Below are 16,598 nucleotides of genomic sequence, written 5' to 3'. Positions count from 1 at the left end.
AAGTAATTCTGCTATCTTATTTTTTGGAATTTTGCAAAGGCCCCGTGCAGAATCTATTTCAATACCCAGAAAGATTATGTTGGTGGCTGGTTTGGTCATTTTCTCTGCTGCCAGAGGGATGCCCCACTGTGCCGCCATTTCCTAGAACTTGGCCAGGGCTCTGCTGCAATCTTCAGAATTTGCTGGTCCCATTACAATGAAGTCATCATGGTAGTGGACTATTTTGGCTCCTGGTCTTTGTTTTTGAAATGCCCATGGAAAAAAGAGCTGAACTGTTCAAATAGGGCGCAGGATACTGTGCATCCCATGGGGAGGCATCTGTCTATATAGAATTTGTTTTTCAAAGTAAAACCTAGCCATTGCTGAGAGTCTGGGTGGACTGGCAGAAGTCTGAAGGCAGATTCTATGTCCAATTTGGCCATAGGGGCGTTAGTACCACACTCCTGAATGAGTCTTACTGCTTCTTGGAAGTGTGTGTAAGATACCACAGATTCTGTGTGCTGGATGCCATTGTTCAGTGATTGGCCTTTTGAGTAGGACAGGTGGTGGATTAGCCTCATTTTTCTGGGTTCTTTTTTGGGGACCAATCCTAGTGCGGAGACTGTGAACTCTGAGAATGGCATGGAATCCTAGAGGCCTGCAATCCTGCCTAGTAGTAGTTCTTTTTCAATTTTGGTCTCTACGATTTCTGGGTTGTACATGGCTGATTTCAGGTTTTTGGGGATTTGTTTTGTGTCCCTGTCCCTTTGAAAGGGATGATGAAACCATTGGTGAAACCCTGCAGGATAGCCCTGCTGGCTTCCTTGCCTGGGTAGTTCATAAGCGCATCTCTAAAGTTGTTGGGATTGATGGGATTTCTCCCTGGTTCTAAAAGTGGGATTGGTGGGGGGGGTGTTGTTGTTAGGCTTTTGTATTTTTTGCTGGGAGTTTGGTGCAATTGCTTGCTGCATGGTCACCGTTGCAGTTGGTGCACGTGTGTTTGTACCAGCATTCCTTCCCCCAGTTGCACTGGTTTTTTCCAGAGTTCCTGCATGGGATGTTGGCTTTGGTGGAGTGATTTTGTTCTGTTTGTGGGCATTAGACTTAGCCGCCCAAGGCTGGTTCTTCCGAAAGGGCTGCTCTCCCTTCTTATATTTTTCATTTTCAGAATTTCTGGGGCCTTGTGAATTTCTGTTGTTTTTGAATGTTGCTTGGTTGGCCTCTTCCTCTGATGGAGACTTGGCGTTTAGCATGTATAGATCATTTTGTACCTCATCCCATTCTATGGCTGGCCTCTCTGACATACTCCGCCTTAATCTAATATCATATGCTAGCCAGGTTTTTCCCCTTTGGGCTATTTTTACTTCTCTGATCTTATGCATGTATGCCCATAGTTTTCTACCATCCTTGGGGAATTTTTCCTTATAGATGGTTGCCAGGATGGCGAAAGATTGTCACCAGTTGTCCCAGTTTTGTTCTATCTGGGCGTTCCTAGCTATGGATTTTTCCTCTATCTTCTTGGGATCCCTAAACGCATCTCTCCCTTTGCTTTGTGCCTCTATAAGTGAAAAGATTTCGATTAACTCTTTTGCCCATATGGCTTCTTTGAATGTCAATGTTCCATGCCAGGCATCTTTTGTATCTGTCCAGGATTTCTGTTTGGAAGGATTTGTGCTTTAGGTCTAGTTGGGGACTGCTGATCATTAACATGTCTGCTGGATTGTTGCCATTGTCCCCTGTCTGCCCTGATGGGTTTGCACTGGGGTTTGCCCATGCTTTCAGTGCACCTGTCGGATCTGGTGTTGCCGCTGTTGGCGCCAGTGGACCTGTAGCGGCTGCTGTTGGTGTTGTTGTGGGCGGCAGGGGTGCTCTTAAGGGTGGTAACATAGGTGTTGTTGATATTGTTGTGGGTGATGGGGGGTCTACAATGATGTTGGGTTCAAGTGGAATGGTGGGGGTTGTGGAAATGGTCCCACCTGAGGGAGGTGGCTGTTGACCCCTGATTTCAAGTAATAATTGTTGCATTTCACTCATGTTTATACATAACTGAGACAGTTTTTTGTTTTTGTTACCTTTTTCCATGCCCTCTGTCGGCTTTCTTTTCTTTGTTGGGGGTGGGTCGTTCTCCAGGCCTGGTGGCAAACTTACCCCTTCTTTCGGTAGGCTGTATATGTTTTCCCTGACCCAGGCCCAGCCATAATGTTCGGCTGCTTCTATTGCCGCCAACAAGTGGGGTGATTTGGGCTTCTGTGGTGGGTGTTCTGGGTTCCTGTGGTTTTCGCTTGGGAGCCTTTATTCTTTGCCTGTTTAAGGAAAGAATTGCAAATACTTTATTCCCTTTTAAGCTTTGGGCGGTTATCTGACGATCTCTGTGAACACGTGACTAAACATTCACCATTCGATTAGTTTGTTTTTTTCATAAAATTCTATGTGCCCGGAAATCGTCTATGTTGCTGCCTGCTTTTGGTTAGCTGGCTGTTGTTGGGCCTGTATTGTCCATCTGTGTGTACTTTATCTGCTATCCAAGTTTTTGCATTTATGGAGAAAAAATACCTTCAATACATATCAAATGGTTTCTTCTCTAACGTTCATTGGCTTGTGATAATATTGCCCAGGGCGTGCAGTGCTTATATATTGACCTTGGAGGGATAGAAAGACTGAGTTAGGCCCTGGCAGGATCCGAACCTGCCTAAATATGATCTGCACGGCGGGCAAATGTTGGCCTGCTGTTTCTATTTCGGCCGCCCCCTGTGTTCTTGTTAATTCTTAATCAAAAAATGGAGCAAAATTGAAAACATCCCCGAAATTATGTTTTTCTGCCAACCGCGGGGCTCAAAACCCAGTTGTCAGATTTGTATGCAGGACGCTTCACCTCTGTACTATATTCCTGGTGGCTACAATTGTTGTTTTCTGGCATTTGTAAATTGGTCAGCATTACTGCGGACCATGTTGCTATGTGTTGCCTTGCTTCCAACTGGAAGCAAACTAATGGAGCACCTTATGGCAGGCGTACGCGCCCCTCCTGTCTAGATGGGTCGACCGCGTACGAGCGGGCCTGTTTGTTTTGCAGCCGTGCTTCCAGCCGGAGGCTTTAGTAATTTCATTTAGCCGCTCTTCAATGAGAGGCGGGTACCGCTGCCTTTGCCCGGTGTTGCGGCTGACTTACTTGTAATAATGTTGCAAAGTTGCCTTTGCCCGGTGTTGCGGCTGACTTACTTGTAATAATGTTGCAAAGTTGCCGTGGCGCCGGGTTCCTTCTTTCATGCTTCCTCCGACCGCTCCTGCTGCAGCTGCACACTCCTTGGATCAATCAGCTGGGCCTCTCAAGATGTTTGTTTAACCACGAAACTGCAAAGCAGGGGAGCCTCAGGATTTAGTGCAAAAGTACAATGTTTCAAAGGGAAAGTGATGCCGCGTGTACGGCAAACACCAGTAGACAAAAGATACACGATGCCGAGTGCCCGGTAAACGTATTAAAAGAAAGAAACAAAGATTGGAGGACGCTGAGTGCACAGCGAACCTCCTGTTTGTTTGGGTCCCCATTCAGGGTCCACAAACAAGTAGTGTTTTCTTAGAGCATGCTTCTCTTATTTATAAGACCCAGGGGAGTCCTGGGTCTTTGATGTGCATAATGGGGGAGTTGTAGTCCAGCCCCCAGTCTGGTGTAGCCAACTGTCTAGGCCCCCAGGAGGGGGGTGCAGGTCCTTGACCCTGATCCCTACCTGATGGCTACATTCCTGGTGCTTAGCACATTGCTGCTTGGTGGAAGGGTAAGGTGATTGTTCACACTTCACCCTTCCCTTGCTTTTGTGTGCAGGAGACTACGTGTCTCCATGTCCGTGGGGGGAGAGGAGCAGGCTTGGGGGTGGGGGCTGCCCCTCTCCCAGGCCTGCCACATGGTAACATCAGTTACTCTGCCTCGCCTTGGGCGGCCCTGCGGCATTGCTCAGACGTAATCAAACCAGTGGCTGTTGTGTGCATGCCTGTGTGAGAGTGAGGCTGGGTGTAGAAATGGCACTGCTTCTGCAGCAGCGCCCCGGCCCGTGACAAAATTCATTTAATTTCAATAGGGCCACTGCCACGCCTTCTCCCATCACCCCAGTCTCAGGTGAGCCCTTGAAAGACTCCTCCAATCTGCTGTGGTGAAGGGCTAATGGCACCACGGGTGGTCACCAGGCGGTCCTGGTTCGGCGGTCCAATCTCCAAGCGTGTTTAGGGGATTGAGGATGCTGATGCTTTTCATAGTTGTAAGAGGTGGGGAGGCAATTGCGGCAACTCTAGAGGGAGACACGGCTGCAAGGCATTCTGGAACCGAGGGATGCGGGACAGGACGACCAACATACGCCATCTGTTCCCAGGCCAGGCTCAAATATTGTGCCATCTGTAGTCATCTGAGTAGACGAGGGTAGGTGAGAGGCCAAGGTGGGCACAAGGAAATGCCCCCATGAAGTGCAAGAAGGGAGGAGGAAGTCCAAAAAACAGCCAAATATCAGAAAATGAAAATAATGGTAGTGAAAAAGCAAACTCAATGGTTCCTCCTAGCCACCGACACGGGCGGAACACCGCCTGGCCCACCTTCCTCTAATGGCCGGGCTGGGATTTCCCTAGGGGAGGGGCTTAAAGTGAAACGTGCAGTCGGAGGAGATCTTTCTTCTTGTTGAGAAAGCGGATCCAACCATACCTGCATCTTTTGTAGATAGGCATCTTTTAGAGAGAGACAGGAGGTCGGAATGCACAATGCCAGGGCCCCACCATCTCTGGCAATGTACTGTTCTGGCGTAGCGCCATGTTACAGAAACTCTGCCTAGATGCAAGCGCAGTTAGCACTAGGGCAAATACCATTCTCTCAAGGCATGTTTGCATCCGGGCAAAGGACTGGGATTAGGGTGAACATTGCCACAGTGCAAAAGATTCATTAAAATAATGGTTTTAAAGGAGGGCAATGTTCGTCCTTGTGGCAATTGTACGTGAAAAGTATCTGTAATACCGACCATAGAGTCTTCAAGTGGGTTCTATATTGACATAGACGCATGCCTGTTTTCTTGATTACGTTCCATTTGTTGGAAGTCACCTGCATAGTAAAAACAGTAAAACATTATGGACAATCTTAGCATGTGTGAGAATTCACAGCTAATGAGCGTTTCTTGTGCTTTTCTTGTTGCAGTTCTCGGAAGCAAAGAAGCACTGTTGGTATTTTGAGGGGCTGTATCCGACTTATTATATGTAAGTATTTGTGAATGTCCTTCAATTAAAAACTTTAAAACCTCGATTAATGCACTTATTTGAATGCTGAAGGACAAAGGTCACGAAAAGAGTGCCAGACATATATGTTTGATTCCAGTCCACCAATACATTTGTATGAGCCATGCAAACGTTGGGAAGACCTTTCTTAAGCTTCTGTGAAATGCGTTGGCCCCCTTGAGTGTCTCGGCACTAGGACCCTGCAAAGGAACGTTGCTGGATCGCCCTTCCATCCAAATGGAAGAAAAGTTGATTGTTCTGATGGATTCCAAACTCTGGTCTCCAGGGTAACGTACACCACTAAACACTTCTCTCATCACCACTACATGAGCATGAGGGGAATGCCAGAATTACCCTAAGAACAGGCAAAAGTGAAATGTAGGCACCAGGCTATCGCTTGTTTTAGGAGTGAATGCTGACTTTTCATCTGCCACTCTCCCCAGATCTACTATAACCATTTAGAGGCTTTGAAAGTCCCAGCACTTTACATGCTCCTTTATTTGCAAATGGACACTGTTCACTGTGTGCAAGCTGGCTAGAATAATGGCCACAGGCAACCGTCTACAGTGCTCTTGCCCTGGGTTGTCAGCTAATTTCGCCACATTGCAGTCCTGAAGCACCGACTTCACATTAATACCTTATTATTGCATTGTTTCACTGAGACACCTACTCTAAGCGATTGTGTGTCCACACTGCGATGGCAGACACTCAACCTCTTCTCTTTTGCGTTAGGGCAATGTGTCTGCAGATTTTAATTCATCTTGTTCTACCTGGCTGTCTGTGCTTGCACATGATCCTTTGAGCCTTGTGATGTTATGTGGTGCATTCCACACTGAGGCAGCAGCACACGCGTGGGTGATGAGCATTGCATGTCAGCTTTTCCAGTCAACTTGTCATCCAGGCTGTGGTCTTCAAGAACAAAGAAAAGGGCTTTTGCGCATTGAATCATCACAGACCCTACTTTTATCTGCATGTTAATTATAAAAAATGACAGGGGTAACACAAGTGTTACAAAAAAGGTAGCAGGCGCCCCTCTCTCGAAAGAACATGGCATGATAACCTGTTCAGTGGTTTTTAACCACTTTGAGAGTTTCCTGCCATCGCTTTTTGCTCACTGTGCCTTTCACAGAAGGGAAATATCCATTTGCATATCAGTCTTTGTCCCGCCCACATGGGCAGTCCAGCACCGAAATGCTATGGCAATTCCTCTCTGACCAAGAGTACCAACAGCAACCCCATAGGCGTGTTTCAGCCTTGTTGGGCATCATCGGTGAGGTGAAGCTGAGCCTCTCTGAGCACAGTGAGCAGGGAGTCCACGTCTGGTTGCACCCAGGTAACTCAGGGTGACCAACCCCAAGTTCCTTACACAAATACAAAAAAGGTAGCAGGCGCCCCTCTCTCGAAAGAACACAGCATGACATCACAGCAAATTACATATGTCATTTGACCACAGTGATCGTGTTCCACTTGTCTCTTGACCCCAATTATATCACTGCAAGTGATAGCCTTGAATTACAAAATTACAATACATGCAAGATTAATAAAATACAGTTAATAAAAATGCATTAATTACGATTTTGCCATGACATATGATGGACACTACAATAAGCTGGCGGACACAGTCTAATATGCCTAAGGATACCGCCCAACTCGTGATGTGACCCAAAGTTGTCACCTACTCAATATAGTGCAATACATGTTCCAATTGTGCATAAGTAGAAAACATGTAGGATTTGTTCAGGTTGGCTAAAAACTTCAATTAAAAATCATATTTTGAACAGCTCTTATCAACAGATTTATCAACTTACACTTAGAAGCTGGTTTGTGGTTTAAAGTAAGAGGCTAAATGTTGACAATTGACCTTGCTCCTGTGGTAAGCATGCAATCATAAATGTGTCCGATTAAACTAATGTCTGAATTGTTGTAGGTGCTCCTTTAATTAAATGCGTGAATGGTATCCGGAATCTGCACTTTACTGGTTCAAACAACAGGCATTTACAGGATCTTACACACATATTTCAGGCCCCCACGCATTATACTCCAATTTATCACTGGATGAAGGGATCCAAAGCAAATCAAATGCAATGCACACACCTATTTTACCCAATAAAATCCAAACAGAATACATAAACAAAGTGCATACCATATCACTCCAGATGAATTTTTACTTGTAAAGGAGAATTATATCGCAAAATAAAAGGGACTTTTCTTGGGGCACATCGGGCCCTGAGTTTGACTCATAGATATCGATGGCAAAATTTGAGGAATAGTATATTTTTATTGTTAATAATCTCTTCCATGCAGATATCTACTTTGGAAACTTTAAGTTCATGATGCATTTGTTCTATGGAAAAGAAACCCTACAACAGTGCACCTATACTTTGAGTAGGACATTTTCTACTGACACATAGTAACAAAGAACTTTGCATTCTTGACCTCCACATCTGCCTAAAAGACGGTCACTTATACATGACTTTAAATAGGCGGCCAACTGATAATAACAATATGTTGGCTTGTTCAAAGCATCATCCATAGCCACTAAGGTAGAACTTCCCTATGTAGTAATTGTACAAATAAAGAAGATGTTATATCTAATTTTGTGATAATGAAAATTAAATGTACAATGAGAAGCTTTGTAGAAAGAAGAGTGCACGTAATTTTAAAATAGCCATGAACCCAAATGGAGACAGCCTCTTAACTCTAATTGACATATATTCTAATGGAGACAGGCTTGTCAGTATTGCAACTTTCAACAAAATAGCATTGTGTTCTATGGAAACCTATAATAATCCTTGGCGTGTGATCCAATTTTCGTCTGAGAAGTAGGGAAACCATAATGATATTATCTTGGTTACTTGGAATGAAAGTAGTAAGAAAGATCAACAATTAATTAATTGGCCGAATGACAATCCTTTTAAGAGTTACCTATAAACTTCAGCTTGACGGCAATCTTTAATTTGCTCTTGTGAACCATTTGCATCTGATAAAGCTATGTATAGGATTTTATACAGTGGGCCAACTGAAGCTAACATTGTGCTGATGTACATGCCAGAATTGCTTAACATAATGCTGTACACAACAACCCTTGGGGAGGGATATTACAAGTCAAGAGACACTGCAGTGAACACAAAGCATGAATTAAAAGGTAAAAACATCAAAGCACATTTTAAGAATGAGCATAAATGGTGCCCTTCAATAAGCAAAAGTGAGACAGAAACACCCCTTATTGACTCCCCAAAACAACAACTAAAATGTGATTCATGAAAATAACACTATAACATTCAGCAGACATTTTTCAGCTGAGAATGGGTTAATCAATACTATGCAGCAGAAGCTCAGTCAGCCACTTCTATTGGATCCAGACCTCCACAAATATACGCATCCATTTCCAAGAATCACTTACCATGGGGAGTACATTCAGACCCATCCATTTAATAGCCATCAAGGAAGAAAAAGTACATGGCTTGTCAGAAACCCCAGGTGTTTCTCCAATCTGACAGCTGTGCAGCGTGTGCCTATGCTCTCAACAGAACTAACAAAAGATACAAAAGTTCAGATGTGAACCCCTGCAGTACAACCCTCTCTAGCGTTGTTATATTTTGCACATGTAGCAACTCAGACTTGGGCAGTATAAGCAGACAACGGAAGCACTGCATTAATGAACAGCAGAGGTCCATCAATAAATGTGAATGTGAAGGTCACTACCCACTGGCCTTCATTTGGCAAACTCATTATAATTTGCATTAATGCCCAGTTGTCAGATTAAATGGAATTGAACATATTTCAAGGATACAAAGAAAAAGAAACCTCATGCTTGTTCTACATCAAAAGGATATCAATGGATATATGGCTTGCAAGCAGCACCAGAAAACCTGATCATATAAATAATGTACTAACAGTGTTCCTTTGACAATGCTTAGTTACAAATAGCTCACAACATATTGGTGTAGTACTTTCATGAATGTTTTGGCCAAACATCAATTTCCCATGCGCCTCATCATGTTGAATAATACTTAATTCAGTATTTATGGTCTGAAATACATCTCCATTGCAACACATTATTATATTCACAATGTGCTTCCTATGATTTACAGAATAAAACAATTGCTAGTCTCAGGGACAGGTTACGACTGTCACCATATTCAGTCTCTTTTAGAATGTTTAGCCTAAATGCACTAAAATACAACAGGATTAAACTGTTCCATATAGCTATCGGACGTCACGTGTGTAAATGAATCGATTAAGCATTCCCCATCTATGCAGAAACCATAGTCTACTGTACACACTTTATTTATAATGGTAGGACAATAATAAAATAAATATTGGTAATATTAAGTGGAATTGGTTTGAAGTTACATTCTAAAAACATAAATGTTATGGTGTTTTTTTTCAAAGGCCATGCGTACAGTAAGGGTTTGTGCTTTCTTAAAGACTCACATTTCATGCCATTGGGGTTACAGGTTAGTCCTGTTGTCTTAACAATCATTTCCCAGAGAAAAACAGTCCAGCAAATTCCCTCAGGTAACTGACTATGATAAATGTTGTTGTTCTTTAGACAGCGATCATGCTGTACTTTTGTGAAACCCTCATTCTGATTCATTGATGTTAGGTAGGTCTGCAGTTTTTTTAATTCAAATTAATTGTTTGTCTTGACATGATCATTTGTGTAGCATTCAAAACTGCCATCTTTATTTGCATGTATTCTTTGATGCTGCCACTTATTCATGATAGGAGGATCACTCTTTAAATAGGCTTTATGATTTCCATACAAAAAGCTTTGATTCATTTGCCAACGATTATTTTTCCAACATAAATGATGCAACACTCATCAGATTGGATTGAACAAAACATGTTTAACTTGCAGAGTGCAAGTGCCCTTTGAGTCAGATCTATACTTGCAGTTTGAGTCTCTATGGGCAATGCTGGGCTGTGCCCTCCTGAATGGTTTCGCAGAGTTCCACCGCATGGCATGCGCATGGTCTCACAGCTGCAACTTTTCTGTGTAGCAAAAAAATATAGTTCATCGCTAAAAGAGGAGTAAAATTTAGAACAACATTTGGTACATTCTCTATGAAAAGTAGACCATCATCTAAAATGCCAATGCAGTGTCTTCCAGCAGTACATGGACGTTCTCCATGTGGCCCATGTGCATCTTGTCATGTACACAAAAAATTGAACATGCTTTGCCTATGGCAATTTTACCTGTACTTTACATAGGCATACTAATTGCCAAAACAAAGAATGACATATATTGTATAAAATACCATTGTGGAAAATCAGATAAAGGCACAGCCATCAGCTCATTAATATACCCAATTGGAGAGCACTGATCTCAAAGTTGTTATTAAAATACATTACCAGGAGTCTACCAGGAGGTGGCTGCGGAACATCGGATTCTCATATCTGTACAGCATAATTCAAGAGGAGGTTGCTAGGTTATGTTCAAAAGATGTTATACTGCACCCATTACCACTGGAGTGGTCGTAGGAGGCTTGTCCAGTTAGTGTCATATTGTACCTTTGTGCTAGGTGAACCATACTGTGGACTATGGTGGAAATTAAGGGGGGGAAAGGAGATATGTACAGGACAAATAGCCACAACAACAGAACACTCATGGAGTAATAGGCTGCTTACACAGGGATTTGGATGTAACACCTTCTTAGACTGGTTGGCCCCGTTATTCAGGTCAATATATGCAACTGCTTTGCGATGCTAAAGATACGTTAGAATGCTGGGGTCCATTCACCAAGAAGAGGTTAATTTTCCAATAAGAGTTTAATTCCCCAAGAGTAAAAGCTGATCATGGAGTCTACAAATAACCTCCTGCTGTATTATCCTATAGAGAAACTTGTAATGTCTTTGCAACTTCAACTTTATAATGATAGACCCAACATGGCCGAGCTGCCCTGATATACTTGTTGAGGTATTTGGTTATGATTTGATCTTGTAGTTGTAAAAACACATAGATGATGGAAGACCACTAGGGATTCAGGGCATTTGACATGTAGCCTTTGAAATAAACAGAGGTTTCAATTTGAGAAATACTTCGAAGATGGGTTATAAAGTGTGGATGTAAAAGAACATCAATGTATTATTAATTTATAAAGTGAGATACATATCAGATGTATGATTGACTGGGACATGGTTTTAATCTGTATAGTCTATTCAAATTAATTTATTATACGACAACATTCCACATTGGTGTACCTCTATTTTTATAGATTGGGATAAACATACATTTTTATACAGTAGATTGAATTAAGTTTCATTGCGTAATTGAATTGGTTCAGCATATTACGCTTCCAGAAGAATTAATTATATTCCACCATTCCAAGATGGCAGAACTCTGTTTGAAGGTGGGCTGTCCTCTTCACATTCAGCCAATGAGTATGATTCTACACAACACGTATGTCAGATTTATATTTGTAAGAAGTCAACACCGCCACATTCAGCCCGACAATGAGGAGGGTGCTGTCAGTCAGAATTATGTGGAGGGGGGAAAAGAAAATATTGTTATAGATTTAGATAAACCTATATTTATGATTGGCCTGGATCATAGAAAAGGCTATGCCATTACAAGATGGTGGGGCTCTATTTTGAGGACTACTGTTGTATTCTAAACAGAGAAATAACATGAGTCCTATTTACATAATCGTTAAGTGGTGCCCACCTGATATACGGGGATTCCTAACAGCATGGCAGTTGGGAGTTTCTCCTGAATAATGGTAAGTTTTGACAGTTGATAGTATAGAGTTTTCCTCTTCAGCTACTTTCATTTCTAATAGTGCTTGTCACAAATCTCCTTCAAAATACCATCTAATTGCAGGTTGTGATTGCTTGTGATAATTACAACAATGTACATGGAATGTACTCCATAGGGGAAGCGTAGATTGTTTCCCACAGGTGGTACTTTCTATTCACCCAATTCCTTAAATGTTGCACGTGTTCCCAGCATGAATTAGGTGGTAATTTAAAAATACAAGGTATATCAGGGACTTCATTTAGGTGTCGCCAGGGGTCGCAGATGCGAACCCTGATGTCTCCCTTGCTACCTCTGTGGCCTCCATTGCTACCCATTTAAAAAAAAATGTAAAACTTATATATTTTTTTTTTAAATGAGACTGCTGGGCTGTGGTCAGCAGCATGTGGCTCTTCTGTTTCTGGAGTGGCTGGTTTTCCTGGAGCTATAGCCAGGAGAATACCTCAGTGGGTTGAGCGCTCGCTGCTCCAATGTGTGTCTGAGCTGCAGTTTGTAGGTTTGACACCTGGTATGGTCAACTCAGTCGTTCATCCTGCTGAGTTTGATAAATGAGTACCAATACATGTTGGGTGACATTGTATGTATATTTGTCCTATATGAAAAACTTAAGCGTAAGTGCTAAACAATAACACATCATTATCTTTTGGCCTTGGACGTCTGCTTGCATTCACAGTAATTTGGTAAAATGGAGCTATGCACACTGATATTAACGATACATATAGTGATCCATTCGTGTATGAAATGTATATCACTTTACAGTGATATCGTAACCATATTTCTCGTAGTGTACTTAGAAACAATGCTATGTGATGCCACTTCCTGTTTTGTCAAGGGGTGAAAAGTCATGTTCCATTGATTCCTGTGATGTTACTTCAGGGTGGGTTCAAATGACAACACTTCCTGTGATGTCATTGGAGGTCAAGGGTCATGTGATGCCACTTACGCGACCCCTGGCATTTTGGTGAAATGACGTCCCTGAGGTATATAAAGAAGCACTTTTTTTTTACTGCTTCCACCATAGCTGAAGGCCGTTTCAGCAAGGAAGGATTTTTGCTGCACCCTGTGAAGTCTCATTTGACATCTCCCAGCCTTCACAAAGGGCAATGGGGACACATTTGACCCATGCAGGGGCAACTTGGCACCCCTCTGCTGTTTGCAATCTCAGCAACACTCTAGTAGTGATTGTAGTAGACTGACTGATCCTGTCCTATCTCTTTTTCAAACTACAGCAGGGAGACAAATGTCCTCTTTCACGTGCATATATTTTAGTTCTATCGAAGGGAGACACGTCTGCTCCCTCAAACCCTCTACATAAGGACTTTTTTCCCATCTTATTTTTTTAATGCTGCTGGAGCAGAGACTGAAACAGAATTTCTCCTTGTCAGGAAATTTGCCATCTGTGCCCAGAGTGCTGGAATTAATGAAGTAGAAGAAAGGGCATTTGCCTGAAGGTTTTAATTGGACCAAAACATATGTAGACATCTATCTGTGCTGCTGCCTTTTATAGAGCATGGGGGTTCTTTTCATTAATGAGCCCAATATTAAGAATTCATTTATTTAATGTGGTTCCCGTTAATAAGCTTCTAACCTCATTATAGTTGTGCTTCAGATGAAAACTACATAAATGTTCAGTAAGCTTTCTGTGATACACGGGGAGGCAATCAAAGAGATACATGGATGAATTTAAAATGTCGTCCTGGTAGCCTTTATCAGACATTCTGTGTTAATATTACACTGAGCTGCATGTAGAAACATTCGGGACCTAAGAACAGTGTTCCTTGTGTGGGTATCGCATGGTTTATTGTAAGCAGTAGTTCATTCAAGAGATAGGTGCAGGAATTTCCATTCCCCAATATTTAACTACTGTAGTGATAACCTCCACGTTTGGGGCTGAGAGGGGTGGTAACAGCCCACCAGCCTGAGCCGAAAGCAGGCCCGAGTGAAGCAAGAGCCTCGGCGAGGGCAGTGGAATATTGCCGCCGTACCAGCTCTGAATGCAGGGCTTATCATTACTAACACCCTGGGCTCCCTCCTGGGTGCTAATGGTGGTTTATGTTTTCTTTTAACGGAAAAGAGCTGAGCACATATTGTGCATACATTACATTTCCTTCTGGACACGATAAACGCTAATCCCAGGCCAGGGCTCTACGGATTAGTGATTTTATTTGGCAGTGTGACTGACTGCCATATGCATAGGTGTTCAAATCCAAGTTTTTAAAATGTTTCCAATGCAATTTCTCTCCCAGAAAGTGAGCCCTGCTCAGTAGACCTCAAGTTCTAATGCTACATGCTAAAAAAAGGTACCGGTCACATTCCTACTTTAGCTGAGGCCCTGTCTACTGACAAACTAGCAGTTGCAATGCGATTTGGCAACATGGCAGCCACAGAGTAGCATGCCTGTTCCTGAAACAGCCTGCCGGAATCCAAATGAGCTGCTAGCCAGGCATAACAACCGTTTCACCCCGTCAATTCGCCACATGCATACAATATTTCTTACTTACTAAAAGTCAATTGCCACTGGCTAGTCGTGAGTGCACATTCTGAGGCCTGGGTGAAGTACTTGAACACGTGAGCCAGTCGCAGGAAGGAAAAATGAGTATCATGGTGAACGAGCATCGACAAAGCCAATAACTTTGATTGACATATGACCATGTTTTTGCCATCATATTCCTAGGTACTCAAGCAATAGGACACCTATTGCCATCACATTGGTAAATCAAAACATACATTTAAAAAATATATTCCCGCCTCACACTATTCCATTGATTAGTTAATTCATTAACAAAAATGTACAAAACATGAAAACTGAAATACATTTTGAAATTATTGCTAGAACAGTTCTTTTGGAAACATACACAGTCTGGGTGATTTGTGCTTGAAGAGGTTTTACATTCCTATTAAATATATAGAGCACATGCCCTTTGTTGCTTTTGATCTAATGCATCACTGCTCTGCTGCCCTCATGGCTGCCTGGCGCCAAGAAGCAAATAAAGACATACTCAGTGGACTCATGAAAACGGTGCTGTGAGAAAATATAGGTGCTGCGATGAATCGTGGAGATCAGAGGGTGTAGGGGCGCCAGACGTGGTGTTAGGAATAGAGTGATGGGAGTATCGTATCCAGTGATCTGGTCGCCGTAAAACATTCTGTGCCAAAAAAGGCTGTTTTTTAATTTTGTTTTGCACTTTTCACACATATATATGTGGGGGGTGGGTTAGGGTAATTATTTATTGTATGGGGAATATGGGGGACTGCGGGGTCTCCTCCGCATATAAAGTGCAAACAAAATGTAAAAACATGTCTGTCGCAGGATTTTTGCGGCGATCATATCACATAGAACCAGGAGTATTTTATCCTATCTGGGTGTGCCAGGTTGGATGAATGCTCAACGGGAAGGAAGCAGTGGGTTGAACTACTGCTGTATCCCTACACCGATCTAAAATCTCATGCTAAAGTATTATTGCGGCTACCAGAGATTTGACACCCTTCAGTCAAAACTAAAACTGAGTTATGACCTTTACTATTAGTAATAGATTTCTGATGGTTTCTAGTTGTGCTTCAGGATGTAAATATTAGTAAAATGGATGTATTACACAGTCCCCCTCAGCTCATTGGACATAAAGGATAGATACACCCTCTTGACCAACATGAGTTACCACGCCGTGTAATATCCATCTTTATTTTGAGAAGCTATGGTTTTTCTCTGTTTCCATTTTAATAGGTCGCTGCAAGTTGCCCATGGAAGTTGTAGCACAACTTACATGTTCACCTTGTCTCTTGCTTTTTATTTTTACACATTTTGTTAGCTAGAGGGGTGCCTTCTCAACTATTACCAGTGTGAGTGCCCTCATTTTAAAGATGGGAGTCTTCCACAAGCATACGTAATTTTCACTTCTTGCTTTGTTGGTTTATTTCCCTAATGGTTGCTCAGTAGAAGTCCTCAAAGTATATTTATTCCATCACTTTAAAATTGGCATTAACGTAAGCTGTAACTTGCCTGTAATGTGAGTTTTAGAAGAAGCTAATTGCATAATGTACGAACAGTAAAATTCATAAGCTCCCTGTACAGTTCATATAACTTGCCTTTCATGTGAGTTTTCCGGATGTACATGTGCTAAGTTATCAACTGTAAAACTCATATGCTCGGCATACGTAACTGCAGTGTACTTTGTAGGCGTCTGTGTGGTAGGAGCATGTGTTGAAAGAATGTATGTGGTAGGACCATATGTTGTAGGGGCACGTCATAGGAGTGCATGTTGTAAGGGCATGTTATGTATAGTCGGCAGGTGTGTAGTAGGTGTGCTTGTCATTGGAACATGTATTATAGTAGTGTGTTGTAAGAGCACATGTTATAGGAACGCATGTCATAGGAGCACGTGTCATTAGAGTGTGCTGTAAGTGTGTTTCGTACAAGTGTGTGTGGTAGGAGTGTGTGTGGTAGGTGCATGTGTCATGGGGGCATGCGTCGTAGTTGCATGTGCCATAAGTCCATGTGTCCTATTAGCATGTGAGAGCACATGGGGTACGTCTACATGATATGTGCAGTAAGCGCATGTATATTAGGTGCAAGTGCTATAGGAGCATGTTATTAGTGTTCATATATACATTGTTATTATCA

The 16,598-nt window shown here is 42.4% G+C and overlaps 1 protein-coding gene across 2 annotated transcripts in view; it reads left to right on the top strand.

The window, feature by feature from the left end:
* Positions 1-16,598, top strand: part of VOPP1 (VOPP1 WW domain binding protein) — a 446,017-nt gene that overhangs the window by 286,721 nt on the left and 142,698 nt on the right. For both annotated transcript variants that reach the window (XM_069613119.1, XM_069613118.1), the window contains exon 3: positions 5,144-5,202. In XM_069613119.1, the coding sequence (XP_069469220.1) occupies positions 5,144-5,202 (59 nt within the window). The remainder of the gene's footprint in view (positions 1-5,143; positions 5,203-16,598) is intronic.

This window comes from Ambystoma mexicanum, chromosome 5p (assembly GCF_040938575.1).
Source record: "Ambystoma mexicanum isolate Mex_15411 chromosome 5p, UKY_AmexF1_1, whole genome shotgun sequence".
NCBI lineage: Eukaryota > Metazoa > Chordata > Amphibia > Caudata > Ambystomatidae > Ambystoma > Ambystoma mexicanum.
The sequence above is the reverse complement of the archived record's forward strand: the minus strand, read 5'-3'. Positions and strand labels throughout refer to the sequence as shown.